Source organism: Cervus canadensis, chromosome 3 (assembly GCF_019320065.1).
Source record: "Cervus canadensis isolate Bull #8, Minnesota chromosome 3, ASM1932006v1, whole genome shotgun sequence".
NCBI classification, from domain to species: Eukaryota; Metazoa; Chordata; class Mammalia; order Artiodactyla; family Cervidae; genus Cervus; species Cervus canadensis.
In genome coordinates this window covers 27,124,014-27,141,039 of record NC_057388.1, presented here as the reverse complement: position 1 = coordinate 27,141,039, position 17,026 = coordinate 27,124,014, and the positions used below count along the sequence as shown (strand labels likewise).

General features: G+C 33.3%; 1 protein-coding gene across 1 annotated transcript in view; it reads right to left on the bottom strand.

The window, feature by feature from the left end:
- Positions 1–359: 359 nt before the first annotated feature.
- The window catches only part of ITGB8 (integrin subunit beta 8), a 95,045-nt gene continuing 78,378 nt past the window's right edge, over positions 360–17,026 (bottom strand). The window contains exons 9-14 of the mRNA XM_043462802.1: positions 16,553–16,687; positions 13,529–13,934; positions 10,886–11,111; positions 9,547–9,653; positions 5,956–6,119; positions 360–5,859 (exon numbers count right to left, since the gene is read on the bottom strand). Coding sequence (XP_043318737.1) covers positions 5,737–5,859; positions 5,956–6,119; positions 9,547–9,653; positions 10,886–11,111; positions 13,529–13,934; positions 16,553–16,687 — 1,161 coding nt within the window. The 3' untranslated portion in view covers positions 360–5,736. The remainder of the gene's footprint in view (positions 5,860–5,955; positions 6,120–9,546; positions 9,654–10,885; positions 11,112–13,528; positions 13,935–16,552; positions 16,688–17,026) is intronic.

Below are 17,026 nucleotides of genomic sequence, written 5' to 3'. Positions count from 1 at the left end.
GCAGTTGAAGATTATGAACATGTTATGTTTGTATCAAGGTGATGGTAGAAGCCTTTGGTTGCTAAAAAAAAAAAAAGCCCAATTTGTCTTTTACCTAATTTTTCAGTTCTTTGTAATTAGGATATTTCTTCTGCTTTCACCACTGGGCAGCTATGGAAGGAAAATAGGTCAATGAGAATGACCTTACATCTTTATTATTGACTCTACAGTTTTCCAGTGATTAGGAGCTTTTTGGAATTTAATGTCCTCTACTGATGAGAATGTATGAATGTTACTACATTTCCTTGTGTGACAATGTGCTATTTCCTGGCAGCGCTCAGGGTCATGTAGCACACAATGATAAATAAAGAAACATCCTGTGCATTCTTAGATCTTCACATTTTTATTTTGAAACATAGAATTTCATATTGGTTAACACCTACTTTTAAACAAAAATGATGCATTAATTAAATGCCTTGTCATAACTGTTATAAGCTCTGTTAGAAAAATAAACATCTCACAACAAACTACAGTATCAGCTTTTTAATAAATACATAAACCAAAGTTAGTAGTCAATCAGAATTATATGAACAGGCTCATAGTATCTAAGTGAAATTATTGTATTACCAATTTTCTATGTCATTTAAGGCAATTTAAATTTCTGTAAAATTCAAAGTCAGAAATAGTAAGAAACTTGTTTAATGAGAATTTGTTTCTTTCTTAGAACTATTTTGATTTCAAATACTTTAATTTAAAAATACACTCTATATTAAAATGTTTTCTACAGAGGCAGGAGTTGTTAAATGAAACACATAGGTTATATTACTGATAATTTTAAAACATTACTAATTTTTTGCAGATTTAAAAAACTTTAATGAAGTAACTGGTAAATGTAAAATAGTTTTAAACTTATGTTAAATATATACAAAATGAATTTCTATATTAATATGTGCAAATTTATATTTTATTATAATTTAGAATTAAAATATTTTTATATTCAGTATTTTAAAGAAAATCTATGTGCCATATTTGTCATTGTATTGAACTGTTATCAAAATCACATTTATCCATGGTACAGTGTAAAGTTAGTAAAGACTTTTTATACAAATCATACATCTCCATCCTTGATGATTGCAGTGTTGTTTTTTTTTTATTTTTGGATAGATGATTTTAACTGAAATAGGTAATGGAGCTTAGAAACCTGATTAATAGAGTTAGTTTATGAACATAAATTTTTGTAGGAAAGTAATCCAGGTAGATAAAGGAGTAGTGTTATTACTCTCAGGTATTTCATTGACAGCTGTCCAGATAGCTGAACAATCGTTTCATGTAAGTCAAATAATTTAAATATGCAGTTTTATGAGTCATTACATGGGCTTAAGGTGAGTTTATTAAAGCCAAAGGAAAAAATCAAACAAAAGAACAGAACAGAGATGATATAGAACAGAAATGATATAGAAAAATAAAAATGTAGGAGGACTTTAAGGGAAAATTTCCTTACAACACTGATAGGTTGTATGATACTTTTCTCCTGTCATTGACATAAGACACATAAAATGCTTCAAAATCTTAAAATTGCAAAATCTAAATGTGATGATGTTATGTAATATTTTTCCAGTTAATTCTGTTTAAGAGTGAGATGATCACATGAAAGTATTCTTTAGAGAGTAATAGAAAGAATAAACATTTTTTAACAAACGTAGGAGAAACTCACTCATTCTTGTCAGTTAGGTTAGGGTTTGCTGAAACAGTAGCAACTAGCATAAAGTATAAACAGAAGGCTGAAAGAGCTTTTATAACTTAAAGGTCTGCAGAATCTAAACTCATAATCAGATGGTTAGGCTCCATAGCAAGTGGTAATGTGATTCAGATGTACTGAAAACTGACTTCACGTGTTATCGTACGTGCGTTCTTAAATATTTATATAAAAATGAATGTCTCTATACCCGTGAACATTTAGTTAAAGATGAATTAGTGTAATATTTATTTAAGTAAAATTATAAAACTGCATCTTAGAGGCCAATAATCGCAAGATATATTTCAGAGATGTTAAATTGAAAAGTAGATATCTTAGACTTAATGAAATATGAACATGTATAACCCATAATAAATTGGCCGTTTAAGAATTATAAGAGAATGATCTGAAAGAATGCTAGTTTCATATTTATTTGAAAATATGTCTCAGATGGCATTGCATTAAGTGGAGTTCTTAAGGTCAATATAAATAAGGATAGTTGTAAATTAAATGTTAAGAGTAAATAAAACAATATATATGCACAAGATTGAACTCCCAAGTACCTGTATTTCATTAGATACTTTTATTAAAATATATGGATCTCAAATCCCTTAAAATTGAAATAAGCTTGAACAGTTGTAAAAATTTTAAATTCTCAGTTTTTAATGGGTCTTTGTTTAGGTACATAGATTCAAATGACTTTTAAAATCATTAAGAGATATTTGGAAATGAAGAACTTCATTATATTATTATAGTCAGTTATTTTTCACAATTAGGCTAATTGAGCTTGAAGTTTTGGGGCAATCTCTTAGGAAAAGTAAGTAGAAAACAAATAGGAGTAAGAAAAGGAAGGAAAAGCCATTGAGTTTAACTTATTATAAAGGTATCATAAGGAATATAATTCTATGGAGAAGAATTTTCATAATCCATCATAATTATATTTCAACATTGTATGGATGCCCATTGTCATGCATAAGAATATATTCAATAGCAATAAAGTGTATATTAAAAATGTTTGAAATTTATTCTTTAGTGGACTATTGTATCTGATGCATCCACTAATTTTAATTTTGAGTTTTGAAAAATTTGCCTCTAGAGAAATCTATTCTATGTAATCTTAGATTTTTGTATTTGTTTAAACCAAACTAAATTGAATGTTGAGGACATAATCAGAGTTTTAGTAAATTTTTGAGTCTTTCAGAGAGTGTCTGTACATAAATATTAATAAATTAAAAAAAAGATGCTTATAAATCCACACATATTGCAGTATAAAGATATCCCCAGAGAAGTAAAATTCATACAGTTATATTGTAGTGTATATATAGCCTATTTCTAAATCATGACATACTTTAGGGCACAGAAATGCTGTCGTACCTAAAGAGTTGTTCAAGTTCTTAACTTCGTTAACCATTTAAAGTTTCATTACTTGTGTTTAATATCAGTGAATCTCAAAAGGCTCCTGTGGTCATATTAGTTGAAATAGGCTTCGTTTACATAGATTATTTAATCTAAGAATACCCTGTTTTCCCTTAACTTTTCATTAATTCTAACTAATCAAATATTAATTATCTTCTCACAAGGAAAATATCACTTATTCAAGTAAATATAAACTCTAAAATCTTTAAGGATTAGATCTTTAAATAAAAAAGGAAAGTACAAGACATCACAAGCATAACTGCAATCACCATCTAGCATCGAACTGCCTATCAGGAAGCTTGTCCCTTCCTATGAGAAGAGCCTTGTTTCATAATAAATTAGTGCAAACTAATGACAGTGTCCAAATATCCGTCCCTTTATTTTAAGGATTTCATTTTATTATCCTCTTTTGGATAATTCAGCCCACATAGACATTAGTTAATGAACCTTGTAATGTTTTAAAAATTTTAAATGTGTCAGAGTTTTCAGTATTTCAATGAATGGATATTTTCCACTTTTCCTTTTGGGGGCTGACAGGTATTCATTTATTTCCTTTTTTAAAATGATGCAATGTGTGACAGGCAAGCTGCTAAAACAATTTTTGTTATCCTTGGTGATCAAAGGTATTTTACATAAGTGAGTCACAATACTGAATTATGTCAATGCCGCTGATCACTCATTTGGGGAAGGAAATACTGCTCAACTTAGCATCATAATTGCCTGGCTTCAGGGGACAGCTGATGGGAGTACTGTGTTTTTTGGCTCTAGAACAACTTGTTATACATTTTTTAATCTTCTTTAGGATGGATGGGATATAGTCTTCATTGGAATGTAGATATTTGGTACTTTGTTTAACTCAAGTGCTGGAAGACAGAAAATCGGGGAAGCTGATTGTAAGAGGACATTTAAAAGGAATTTAAAATAACTTCCTTTGTTGTCATAGGCAAAGCTCTGTGCTGTACACAGGACTCTTTGACTTCTAGCCAATAAAATCAGAGTGAATAAATCTGTAAGGATATGGTAGTTGTGATGAAGTTCCTGTTAGGGAAGATAAAAGTTCATCACCTCTGTATCAAGCTCTTGGACTGAGCACTGCACGACCCCAGGGGAAATGCTGCTCACCACAACCTGTGTGAATGGACTTCCCTCTAGTTAGGCCATTTGGCAGTCTCTTAGAAGCTGATTAGCAGAAAGACTGGATGCCAACCATGGACAGTTTGGTTTGAATTACTTTTTTCTGCCTTGTTTGAGAATTGTCTCATGCTTATTCACTTGCCAATTGACTATTTTAAAGATTCAAGAGGTAGTACTACATTGTTCAGTGAGCCCTGGCCTGGCAATAAGATAGTTCTCTTTGAGTGCTGCCACTTGGTCACTGAGGGGTTTTTGAAAAATCATTTGAACTTTCTGAGCCTCAGTTCCCCTGAATAACCACAAGGGTGAATTAGCTTATTTCTAAAGATATTTTCTATTCTTCTCTAATTGTGTATTTTTAGAATTCTGGTGAGTTGGACTGAGGTGATTCAGGGAAAGAATGTCCTTAGACTGCTTCAAAGGGCAAAAGTAATATAGCTTAATTTAGTTTTAGTTTGAAAAATACTACTATCTGCTTTGAATAAATATTGGAGAAAACGCATTCAAAAGTGTGGCACTTTGTTTGAGGCAGAGTTTCTAAATATTTTGTGAGTTTCAACCTGATGATTAGACAAATGAAGTGGTGAAATAATCCATCCAGTTTACCAGGTAAGAAGATCTAAAACTCTACATCAGCAAACAATGAAGCTGTTCAGATTTTGATGTTACTTGAAGTGTCCCTTATTAAACATTGAACTTTGAAAAATATTCTAATAAAGTGACATTGTATTATTATTAGTTTTTTATGGCAGTAGTAACTTAGCACTTATTAATCCAGTCATCTGTGACATATATAAACTTATCCTGTAAGAAAGAAAACCAAAATATAAAGGCAAAGAGGAAAGAATGTTAGAATTAGTATTCATCTTGTCAAAGAAAACAAACACACATGCATAAAACTACTATTTCAAAAGCAATATCCCTTAAGATTAAGGTTTTATCTGTTTATCTCTTGAATGAATGAAACACTATTCATTTATTCATCTCTCTGGTCTTGTCTGTTCACTGCTGCCAGTTGTTGAAGTGTTTGGCAACATTAGTATAACTGCATTATTTGTTTGTCTGCATGTTTGGTGCAGGGATTACTGTATCCTTGTAGTGACACAATGCCAAAACTATCTCACAGCATTGTCTCTCTGGGAAGTGTACAAATGGTGGGTACCTGTAAAGTGTAGTCAGTGCTCTTCAGATAATCTACATTCTATGCTGATCTAAATAAGTTATATATTACAGTAAAGTGCTACAATGACACTAGTATCAAACAGTAGTAAGACACATTTTTCTCTGAAAAATTCAGCAGCAGTGTGAGTCACATGATGATGAGGATGCTTGTCAGTCTTCATTCGAGCAGACAACCAGCAACTGGCATGATCTAGCAAATTTGTCCCCTCCTGTGACTTCTAAAATAGTAAATTTTAGGAGCAATTATTTAAAATCCAGTTTCCCATAAGGTACTTTTTTTTTTTATCATTTTAGAAGTTGCACCTGAAAGTTTCATGAGCATTTAATTTGCTAATGTCCATTTTTATTTCTTCAGGTTTTTCACGTCGGTAGGTTACTGCTCTTGTGCAAACGCTTTGCAGAATCAACTTGTCCTTGATAAGGAAGAAATATTATCATTAATTAAGGGCCTAAATATTGAAAGTAGACAATAACACACTGATAGTAATTCATTTTTAGAATTCACTGACCTTTTTTGAGGCAGACACCCTGTAATCTGCCGAGGACTTAATTTTATTACTATTCCATTGAAGTATCACCTGTCTAATGATCAGGACTTTAAGCAACCCAATCAAGAATGTGACTATGAAGATGATGAAAAATATTCTCAAGTAGCTTGGACTAGAGAAGCATTCTGTAAAGAAGCAAACAAATACATGGTTTAAAAAACTGGAATGAGTAAATCAAAGGATTCTAACAGTAGTATTAGAAATAAATAATGTTTATCATCTCAATTAATAGAATCAGAGATATTTGCAAATCTACATTTTCAAAACAAAGGACTTCCATTGTTGTTGATTCAAAAGTAATCTAATTATTATTACACATTTATTATTCAAGTATTTTCAACAAAAAACTCTCCTTCAGAGAATAGCCACAATTAAGGTATTCAATAAGATTATTTTTTTCAGCTTGATTCTTGTACTAATTAGAATATGTCCAAATCCTTAATTAAATATGATTTCAACCATGACAGAGAGAAGGACAGTTTTTGTGGTATGATGTGGATCACTAAGTGGAAAATAGGATTTAAGAATTATTTAACAGCTCCGTGCATTAACATATGTTTTTCTTGTTATGCTTACTCCTCATTTGTTACACATCAGGAATGGAAAATAAAGTAAACATCTGCAGAAGCTAAAATCAGTACTACTCTAATAGATGAGTAAATATTTCCTTTGAAACTGTAGTGTAAGTTTTCATTATTATTACGCATAGCTTCTCCAGGAAATGGGAGTGTACAATTTGGGACAATACCCAAATCTCTTTCTTTCCTCAATTTTTATTAATTTATTTTTTACTTGTCTGTTAACTAAATCTATCATATTCTGCTTCTAAAAATACCACTTTTTGTTTTTTCAAGAACAGATAATTACTAGCTGGAAAAGGAAATGCTGTATTAAGAGGGGCATGCTAGGTCTCTGTTTTAGCACTAGACCTTTGGCAAACTCTAGTTGGAAAGTCTACAGCCTCTGTGGCTGCCAGAGGTATTACCCTAATCTAAGAGGAACATGGTTGCATAATACACAAGTATTCCACAGAACTCATCAGCTGCCCCATACTCACAGAATTACCTCCCAGCCTAAAGTGTCATGTGTTTTTCTGCACATTTTCCAGACTTTGGGGACTTCATCTAACTGTCTGAGAGTCTCCTTGAGAAGGGCTTTTGGGAGGGGACCTGCCAAGACTTTGAAAAGCAGTCACCGAGTCATGAGTGATTTCTGTTTGAATTCCCACGGATGACCAAGCATGCTCTTAAATAGCCAAGAATTCAGTAAAAAGGGCAAGGGCTCTTCTCCAAGTGGGAAGACTTAGAGCCAGTGTTTTTTTTTTTTTTTGGTCATAATGTTAAGGTTCCTTGAAAGAAATGCTAAAAGGAGACTGGAGGACCACTAACTGGAGTAGAAGCACCAAATCCAAGTGTGAGTCCCCCTGTGTTATGGTCTCATACATAGAGAGAATCCAAGATGCTCTATTAAAAGGTGTTACCTTTGGTAGGGCCCAGGTTCATGACATGCACGCCTTTCATTTCCCTTGGCCGACTTAGAATAGTAATCAGCTAAGGGGGCGCGTGGCTTGATCTCACTTTCTGGCTTCTTGCCTAGTAGGAGTTTAGCCAGGAAAAGCAAAATAACCCTTTAAGTGTGATCAAGTGGATAGATAATAGAGGTGGTTAACAAATGCCCTTTTTCCTCTCCTTGCACAACAGTTGTGAAGGGGAGGGGAGCCCTCTAGCTATTATTACTAATACATTTTATAAATATTTCTAATGGTTTAGGATGGAAGACCTTTTCAGGATTCAAATCTATATGCATTTAAAAATTTTTAATTTTGGAGAACCAAAAATTTAGCTCCAGCCATGCCTCTTTTCTTAGTTTAGGTCAAGCAAGGGATTTTCCTAAGGAGCTTTAAGGGAATACATTTGTTAGCCACACTTAGGTCAAAATAGGTTTATTTACTTAACATAATAAATTACATGTTGACAGTTAGTGCTCTATTCATTAGAAAAGGCACTTGGCTTTTGGGTGTAATTGCTGCAGCCACATCTGGCAGCACATGGGCTCTTTTCAAATCTAAATTTATTATGGGCTAAGGTTAGTATGGATATGAGGGGAGAGGAAACAAAACTCTGGAGAAAGTTTACTCTTCTGTGCAATATCTCTAAGACCTATAATTATTCTTACAGGTTGGAAGAGAGACCAGAAATAATAGTAGCAGTAGGAATGTTCTCAATGAATACATAATTTCAGGCTTCATTTCGAATTCTTATACAGTTTAACATCTTAAACCTGAACAAAAGGAGGGCACTGGCATTTCGGTTCTAGTGAACTTTTGTCCAAAATGGTCTTTGAAGACAGCGTTCACATGCTTCTTACATTCATATATTATCTTTAAAATTTTTTTCATGTTCACTGGCTTAATTGACACAACTCTTTGAGGTTGATATTATTTCCATTTTATAGATGAGAAAACTGAGGCTCAGGGAAATTTTATAAGAGGGCTAATACAGCTTAGCTACTATTAAGAGTATCAATAAACATGCTTAAGCCAAGGTCTTCAGACTAAGATTTCCATACCGTTTCCATTGTGCCATCTTTATATCTATTCACCCTGGAAAAAAAAGCTGTGCTCTGCTCTGCTGTGTCCTACTCTCTGCAGTCCCATGGACTGTGGCCTGCCAGGCTCCTCTGTCCATGGAATTTTCCAGGAAAGAATACTGGAGCAGGTTGCCTTTTCTTACTCCAGGGGTTCTTCCCAACCCAGGGATGGAACCCGTATCTCTTGCATCTGCTGCATTGGCAGGAAGATTCTTTACCATTAGGGCCACCTGGAAAACTCTCATTCAACTCTAGATTATATTTGCATCAGAATGAAAATTATTGCCTTTTGAAGGAAGGAATTGCCTTTTGAAGTTATGTACTTCTCAAAAACAGATCATTATTACCTAGAATTTTTTTTTTTTGCATCACCTGAAACATGAAAGTAAATGTTAGTTTCACATGAGGAAGCTTATGACTGGAAGCATGTTTGGGCTGTGAAGGATAATTATGGCTCCACAGACCTTGTCTTTATTTTTATTTTTTTCCATTTATTTTTATTGGTTGGAGGCTAATTACTTTACAATATTGTAGTGGTTTTTGCCATACATTGACATGAATCAGCCATGGATTTACATGTATTCCCCATCCCGATCCCCCCTCCCACCTCCCTCCCCACCCCATCCTCTGCAAAACAGAAAAACAGACCTTGTTTTTAAAGGTGAAATGGACTCTACATAGGAAACGCCTATTCTTGGTTCATGAAGTCTCTCAAGAAAATCTGTTTGGTGTAATTCCATGGAGTTGCATAGCATGTGAATTTAGCTGGGTAGTTGAGATGAGAGATCTAATAGTTTAGTCACACCATGGCAAATATCCTCAACCGGTTTTATAGAGTACCATTTCTGGGAGACTGTAAACATTGAGGCAGTTATTTCTGTTTTTAGGATGGCTGAGCTTTTTGGGGGGACATGGCTCTCTACAGATACTCTTCAGTACTTTGATTATTAAACTTTTGTTTACCTGATGTTTGGTCCACATAATGCTGTTCTTTGAGAGCACATGAAGTTTTACACCGATCAAGTATAGCTTGAGACAGATTGTGAGGGTGAAGGCATTGCACACAATTCCTATAAGGGGAAACAGAAGTGAAAACATTTAATTCTTTAAAAGGTTGTAGCTTGTAGTATTTTCTGTAAACAATAAAATGACAAAATAGGGCACTTTTTTAGGACAGCAAACTTGTTAAACAGGGAAAGAAACCTGTGACATTTATTTGTAATCTTGGCTGAATTTAATACCAAGAAAAATTACATTCTAGTCACTTAAAATATTGTAATGTATAAAATCAACATAATGATATTTTTTGTATTGAAAATAAAATTTCCAGGAAATGAATAAGATAGCCTTACTATAAAATCAAAAACAAAACCATCTAGCACAGATGTTTTAGAAGATGACTATTATGATACTGCTGGAAAAAATTTTGCAGTGAATATACAGTTCAAAATTTGATTGAGTTGACTAGAAATACCTCCATCATCATCTTCCTAATGAGTTACATAACCTCATGCATAATTGTGAAAACTTGCGAATATCTTTTAAAAAATGATTAAAACAAATTGTAAGCCATAGTGATATTTTGAGTAGTTGTCTTTGAGCAGTTAATTACTGGCACAAAACAACAATGCTGCCATTATTTAATGTAACCTTTTACTTATCCATCGCTTCTTTCTAGAGTGCTTCATAGCTACTGCTCTTTTATCTTTAAAAGAATAAAAATCAAACAATAATAACAGGTAACATTTATTCCATGATTACTGTGCAGCAAGTATAAAAGTTTAGGGCTTTTTTGCATGAACATCTAATTTAATTATTTCACAGAATTATAGCACAGCATTATTATTATCTGTACTTTTGATATCATGAAACTAAGGCACAGAGAATTTAAACAATTTTTCCTAGATCAAAAAGCTAATTAATAGTAAGCTGGGAAGCAGTCAGCTCCTAAATCATAACATTGTACATCTTAAACTTACACAAGATTATATGTCAATTACATCTCAAGAAAGCTGGGGGGACAGCCCCACTGAATCTTTATCAACACTGAATATTATTCTTTAAAAAAAAACTGTTTCAAAAAAAGGCAGTGAATACCTAGATAAATTCTCATGCATGACCCAAGATTGGAATCTAAGTCTTCTAATTCTTAAATTCATCATTCGGTTCTTTTTTTAGCATGATGATAATTTGTCTGGAGAAGATCCAGCAACTTTTTGGTTAAGGTAGGCAAAATAGAAAAGATTAAACATGGCTAAATGAAGGACTGCTTTACATAGGTTTGGAACCAGAAAACACATACCAGTTTTCACTGCAGCCTGTGTGACATGTGGGACAATGCTCACAGAAACGGCCGATGCTCCTGGGATCGGTGCACTCACACCTGCCACATACACATGTGCCTCTCCCACTGCACACTTGGCCCTTTGGATTGACACAGAGCTGGGCAGATGCAGACGGGCACTGGCAGCGATCCCCTTCCCAGCCCCTGAAGCACTGGCATCTGCCCGCCTCACACTCTCCATGCCCTGCAACAAAGATACTCCAAGATCTAAGTTACCGAGATCACTGACTTTGTGAAGCATTTCCAAACATGAATTTCCCCTCCATCCAGTGGAAACACACTGACAGTCAAGTGAATGGAAACAGCATCATTTTCTATTTGTCTGACATAAACAATCCCAGGACTCAGGAGTGACTATTTTTAAAGCTGTCCTATTGTAGATAATCTCCCCATGCTAATCTGTTGTGCTGACCGTCGTGAATTCTGCCCTGCTGCAGTGACTGCCCAGCTCCTTGAAGGTCACTGTATATTCAGTTCTAAAGTAAAAAGACACAGATACAAAGAAGTAACAGAGGCTGAAGTAGTGTTGTCTGATTTGAAATTGGAAAGAAAGGGGTATTTTATGAATAGCTTCCATAATTTTCTCCCCTAGTCGCTCATTATTGCTAAGGGCCTGGGATAACTTTGAAGGTCCATTGGGCAAACTCTTCTAAGAGCTTCAGTTCTGCTAGTGCCTTGATTAAAGATGAGATCTCCAGGGAAGTTGAAGTAATCCTTTCACATCTTCAGCACATTATGTAGCAGGTTAGTGGTGCATGTCTTAGGGTATGTTGTGAAATGTTATTAGGTGGTAAATGAGAGAAAGCAAGAGAGAAATCAGGGTGGTATGTTTGTGCATGTTAGAGTTGAGGAAGAACACTGATTATACTTAGTTAAGTGGGTTTTAGCCTGTAGAAGGTATCCAAAATTTAATATTTTCAAGAGAGGGTACATTTTCAGGGCTGTATAATGTTTTTCAAGTTTATCTGACCAAACACTTTTCCTTCCTTCCTTCTTTCCTTCCTTTCTTCTCTCTCCCTCCTCCTACCCTTCTTTTTCTTAGTTCCCTCAATTTCTGGCTTATGCCCTCTCTTCTTGTATTGTGGAACACCTCACAGGGTAACTGTTCCATAGCCTCTACTGTTGGATCAGCTCAATTTGTTAATTGTAAAATTAATCATATCCAGGCCAAGCAAATGCCTGCCAGGTTCAATTCTCTGTATATGGGCTACATGCCTAATACTAGCCAGCAGATCTGTGAACATGTGTTATTATTTTCAAAGGACCTTAGTGAAGAAAATACTTGTCAGCCTACAGTTTGTGGTTATGATTTATATACAAATAATTCAAAGCAGATTCTCAATTGCCTCTGGAACAGTAGTTATCACAGTCATGTAAAAGGACCAGTAGACTGATTTTTAATATTTTACTGTTAACAGAGACTGGAATTCTCAGTGTCTCAATATTTCAGACTTCACTGAGAGTTTGACAGCTGTAGGAAATGATGACCTCAGAATTCTTTCTCTTCCTTGTCCCAAGCAGTTTTAGCACTAAAAAACTTAGATGATAATTGTGGATTTATTCTAAAGTCATCTATAACCCTTTCTACCTAGATGCCAAGTACAGCTGAATGAATGTTTAGAATATAAAATATTATGTGTATAAGATATAAAGGAAATTGTCCATCCCATATTTATGTGATATAGGGCACATTTTTAATTTATACAAGAATAAAAACTTATATTGTATATGTTTATTACTTTCCATAAGCTTATTAAAATGAAATATTTCATGTTATCAATAATTTAATATTTGCTTACCAGAATGCAAACATTGAAAAGGTACTTTAACAATAAATGGATTTAGTACACTACCATAGAAAAATTAATTAAAAAAGTATTTTGCATTAATTTTCAAATGTTGTATATATTTTCTAGAATTTAACCTCTAGGTGGCAGTAAATTGAATTAGCCAAAACATACTTTTGATATTTTTTGTTTTAAATTATTTCATTTTAAAATTTGGTCTGTATGTGGCCTCTGGGACTAATCTTGATTTTTTATGAAACCTGTATTTTCTTGAAGAGTACTGTCCTTTGACAATTCTGTTGCTGGTGTTGTTCCAAAAATAAAGTAGACAGGTTTATATTACTACAGATTTATAATGCCATCTCTAATAACACATTAAGAATTTTACAGTGAATTGAAAGTATATTTTTATGGCTAACTATTCTCTGAACAAGATGAAGGGAGTGACCATTTATGAGGATAAATCAGAGTCTTCTAGAAGAATACCCAGATTATAGAAAATCTGTCAAACATTGTCAATAATTTCCTTTTCTGGTATATGTCTTTACAAGGTCAAGGCGTACTTGAAAATACGAATTAATTTTTGGTTTTAATTTTTAAGTATTTCCTGTACAAAATAATTTAAACTATAAATATCAGAATCATGTGCAGTATATCTGTGGCTATGTCCTAATTTCACAGACTTTGAAAGTTTAAGTATCAAATTCAGATTCAGGGTTGGTAATTATAAAGATGTGATTTAAAGATACTTTAACATATATGCTAGCTTAATATACAACTATATAAATAACTGCATGTACATATTTATACTCACCAGCACACAGATTTCCATGATGGTATGGACAAGAAAAGTCATCCTTTTCACAGTATTTTCCATACACTTTTCCAAACTTAATTTTGTGACATAAACATCTCCCACAAATGCAAACTCCTCTACCGCTGCAAACAGGTTGATCCTTGTGTGACTTGCAGCTTTCAGAAGGAAATGTGTCCTCATCAATATGACATTTATTCTCATCACACTGGAAGCACTTGGCATCTAGAAAAGTTTCTTCTACACACTTTCTTTTAGGTCCTCTGCCGTCATCACACTGACAGCTGCAGTTTCTGTGTATGTGAATTTTAGTGGTTTCATTGAAACCAATAGGTTTGATTATTGCATAGCTCTTTCCTCCTGTGACATCACATTTTTCCATTGTAACTGTTACATTGAAAAGAACCTAAATTTGTGGGTTAGAGGGGAGAAAATACATTTATATACTTTGATTATTTTTATTACTAATATTATATATGTTAATGATATTTTAAGTCAATACTATACCATCTATAAGAAATTAATATTTATAAATTACACATGCATTCTTTTTTCATATGTAGACATAACATTACCTTTTAGTTTCATTTTTTTCCTTATTAAGGAACTGGAGAGTTAAAGGATGCAATGACTGAGGCTTGCCTATCATGCACCATTAAATGGACATGGATTCAAATCTATTAGAAAGGTATCTACTTCCAATCATTCATTTATATCCTCAGATGACTTCTTAGCAAACGAGAGAGAATAGACCATTTTCTAGATCCAGTCCTTAACTTGTGGAGTTACGGCAAATATTTGGCACTAGAGATAGATCAAATAAACTAAAGTCAAGGGCTTCTGCTCTACTGGTTTAAAACCCTGAAATGAGCAATTGGTTCAAATGAACAGTTTTTATTTTGTTTCTGTTTTCCTAGAGCCCAAGTAAAGTTTTGGACTTAAATTTTAGTTTATACATAATGTTAAGAGGAAAACATGGGGCTTTCCCTGATGTTACTCAAGGGAAAAAGATTCAGGACTCTCAACTTTTAGGTCCTAAGGTCTCAGTACAAAGTCATACATTTTCCTCAGTGGAGATGTTAGTCTGCAACTAATGATCTGGCCTGGTAGGCATTGGTTTCCCCCATGAACTACATAATTGCTCTCTCTCGCAAATTTTTCTCACTTTTTTCTCCACAATAAGATTGGCTTAGTGTGTGTATTTATATTTGTTAATTCATCGTATAATCTTCAGGTATTTTGGCAAACAAGGTTTATAGTTTTCTTCCATGTTAGACTGAGATATATTACAATTTAAAAATAATTTGTGCTAAGCTTTTTGGTTGGGATGGAGATAGATTAGGTAAATAGATATGGATGGATATATATATATATGTGAATATATAGAGATTTCCTCTTTCTTATGTATGTAGATTATAGATATCCATCCCAACCAAAAAGCCTAACACAAATACATACACACACAAGCACAGACACACACACACACAAAGAAAGATCTAAATTTAGGTTTATATGTTATCCATATCCATGCAGAATTAGAATTAGTCTCATAGTATTAAAATCAGTACAATTGGTGTCACACTTGAAATGTATTTTTCTCTTTAAAATATTAAGGAGTAACAGATTGTAAGATAATGTGGTCACTGCCAAAATTAAGTAGAGCAAAACTTGGGATTTCTATAATTGAGGTCAAATGACTCTTCTTGATAGTCAAACTGTTTATATCACTTGGTTGAAATTGAGGGAAAAAAATAGATTTAGACAAAGAAAAAGAAGTAAGCTAAACCATTTTGCCAAAATTGATTTCAAAAGAAAGAGCTTCTTCTAAGAAGGTAATCCTTTCTAAAAAAGTAATAACTGCATTATTTTTTGCGAGCACAAAAGAAAAAGTTTCTCTATACTCAGTGTAAATAAAATTTATTTTTTGTAAACTGGTATAAAATATCTTTTGGACAAAATTCAAGGAGTGATTATGGAGAAGCCTACAGAACTTGAATTTGAAATAGTTAATTTCAAATATACAGTTTGTTGGAGCAACTATACTACCTGCAGATTCTAAACTTTCCAAGAGGGAAAAGTATATTCTAACTAGAAAGAAAGGAAGATTCTTCTTTATTCAACCTTATTAACAGAATAGTAGGATTTTTAATCTTTCAGTAGCTCTTTCTGTATATCATGATATTAAAATAATAACATCATAGAACCTTAGAGATGGATGGAAGAGTGATTAGAAATATTCTAGTTCAAGTTATTTATTTAAAAATGAGGCAACTGATGCCTCACTGAGGTAAATGACTCACTGAAAATCACTTGTTCTACAAGAATTTCTTTTTAAAGTATATTTCTGTGTGTTTACTCTCTCTTGTGCCAATTCTGGGAGAATCCCTATCTCCCATGGTCCTATTTCCTCATGCTGCTATAATCTGAATCTCTTTTCCATATTTTATTCCTTTTTAGTTAAATGATGACACTTCTTTTTGTTGTTGTTGTCCTTAATAAATTTCCCTTCCTCCTAGATCATTGTATTGAGATAATATAAGTGTCCAGGGACAATCACAAAGTGAAAGATTTTATAATTCTTAATCCTTCTCAACCCCTCGATCACTCCCATTCTTCTGTATTGCTTTTACCCTCAGCTTTCACATTTACTCTGAGAATTTTCAGATTTGAAACAAAAAGGTACTATCATCATCATAAGAACAGACACTTCTTGTTCGAGGAGATGTGATTTCCTAATATATACTGGCTGTGTCATCGATAATAATAACAAAGATTATTATTAAATAAGTATTTAATATGATACATATTTATTTTAAAATAAGTACTAGAGAATTTGAGAGAACAGTCAAATGAGTTACAACAAGTAGGAACTTTAGGAATAGACAGTGAAAGTTACTTTGAAGTGTAAATGAGATTCTTAAGGTCAGTAGTAAGCAAAGTTTTCAGAATGGTTTGAGTTTTCTGTGAGAAAGCATGCCAAACAAGTTAATTTACTTTAAATCGGAAAAATCCACACCCACATACTTCATCATTGCTTGTCACATTTCCGCATCCGTCTGTGCCTGGCTTTCTGGTCCCATCTGGACAGATGGCAGTAATGTTAAAGTAGATGCCTTTTACCTGGTTTTCCACCTGAACTTTCACTTCTGAAATGAGTTTCTGCAGAGATGACATTTTTTAGTTGTATACTATAGCAGTTTCAAATGTAAGCAACTAAACAGTCAAGTTTATCATATCATTCTAGATTTAATTTTTTAACTAAATCAAAGAGTCTGTCTTTGTAAAATCTTGATTAAAAACAGTATTTCCACATAATGACCTAGCTACATTTGAAATACATAAAAAATACTAAAGGATTAGATTATCTGTGTTTAAATTGCTCTATTTTTTTCACGTATTTCCATGACTGCATTATGATCACTTCAGAGACATTTCTCACTCAGTCTGTGTTACAAAAATAATCATTTTAATCCAATAATATTTATATTTTATGATAAA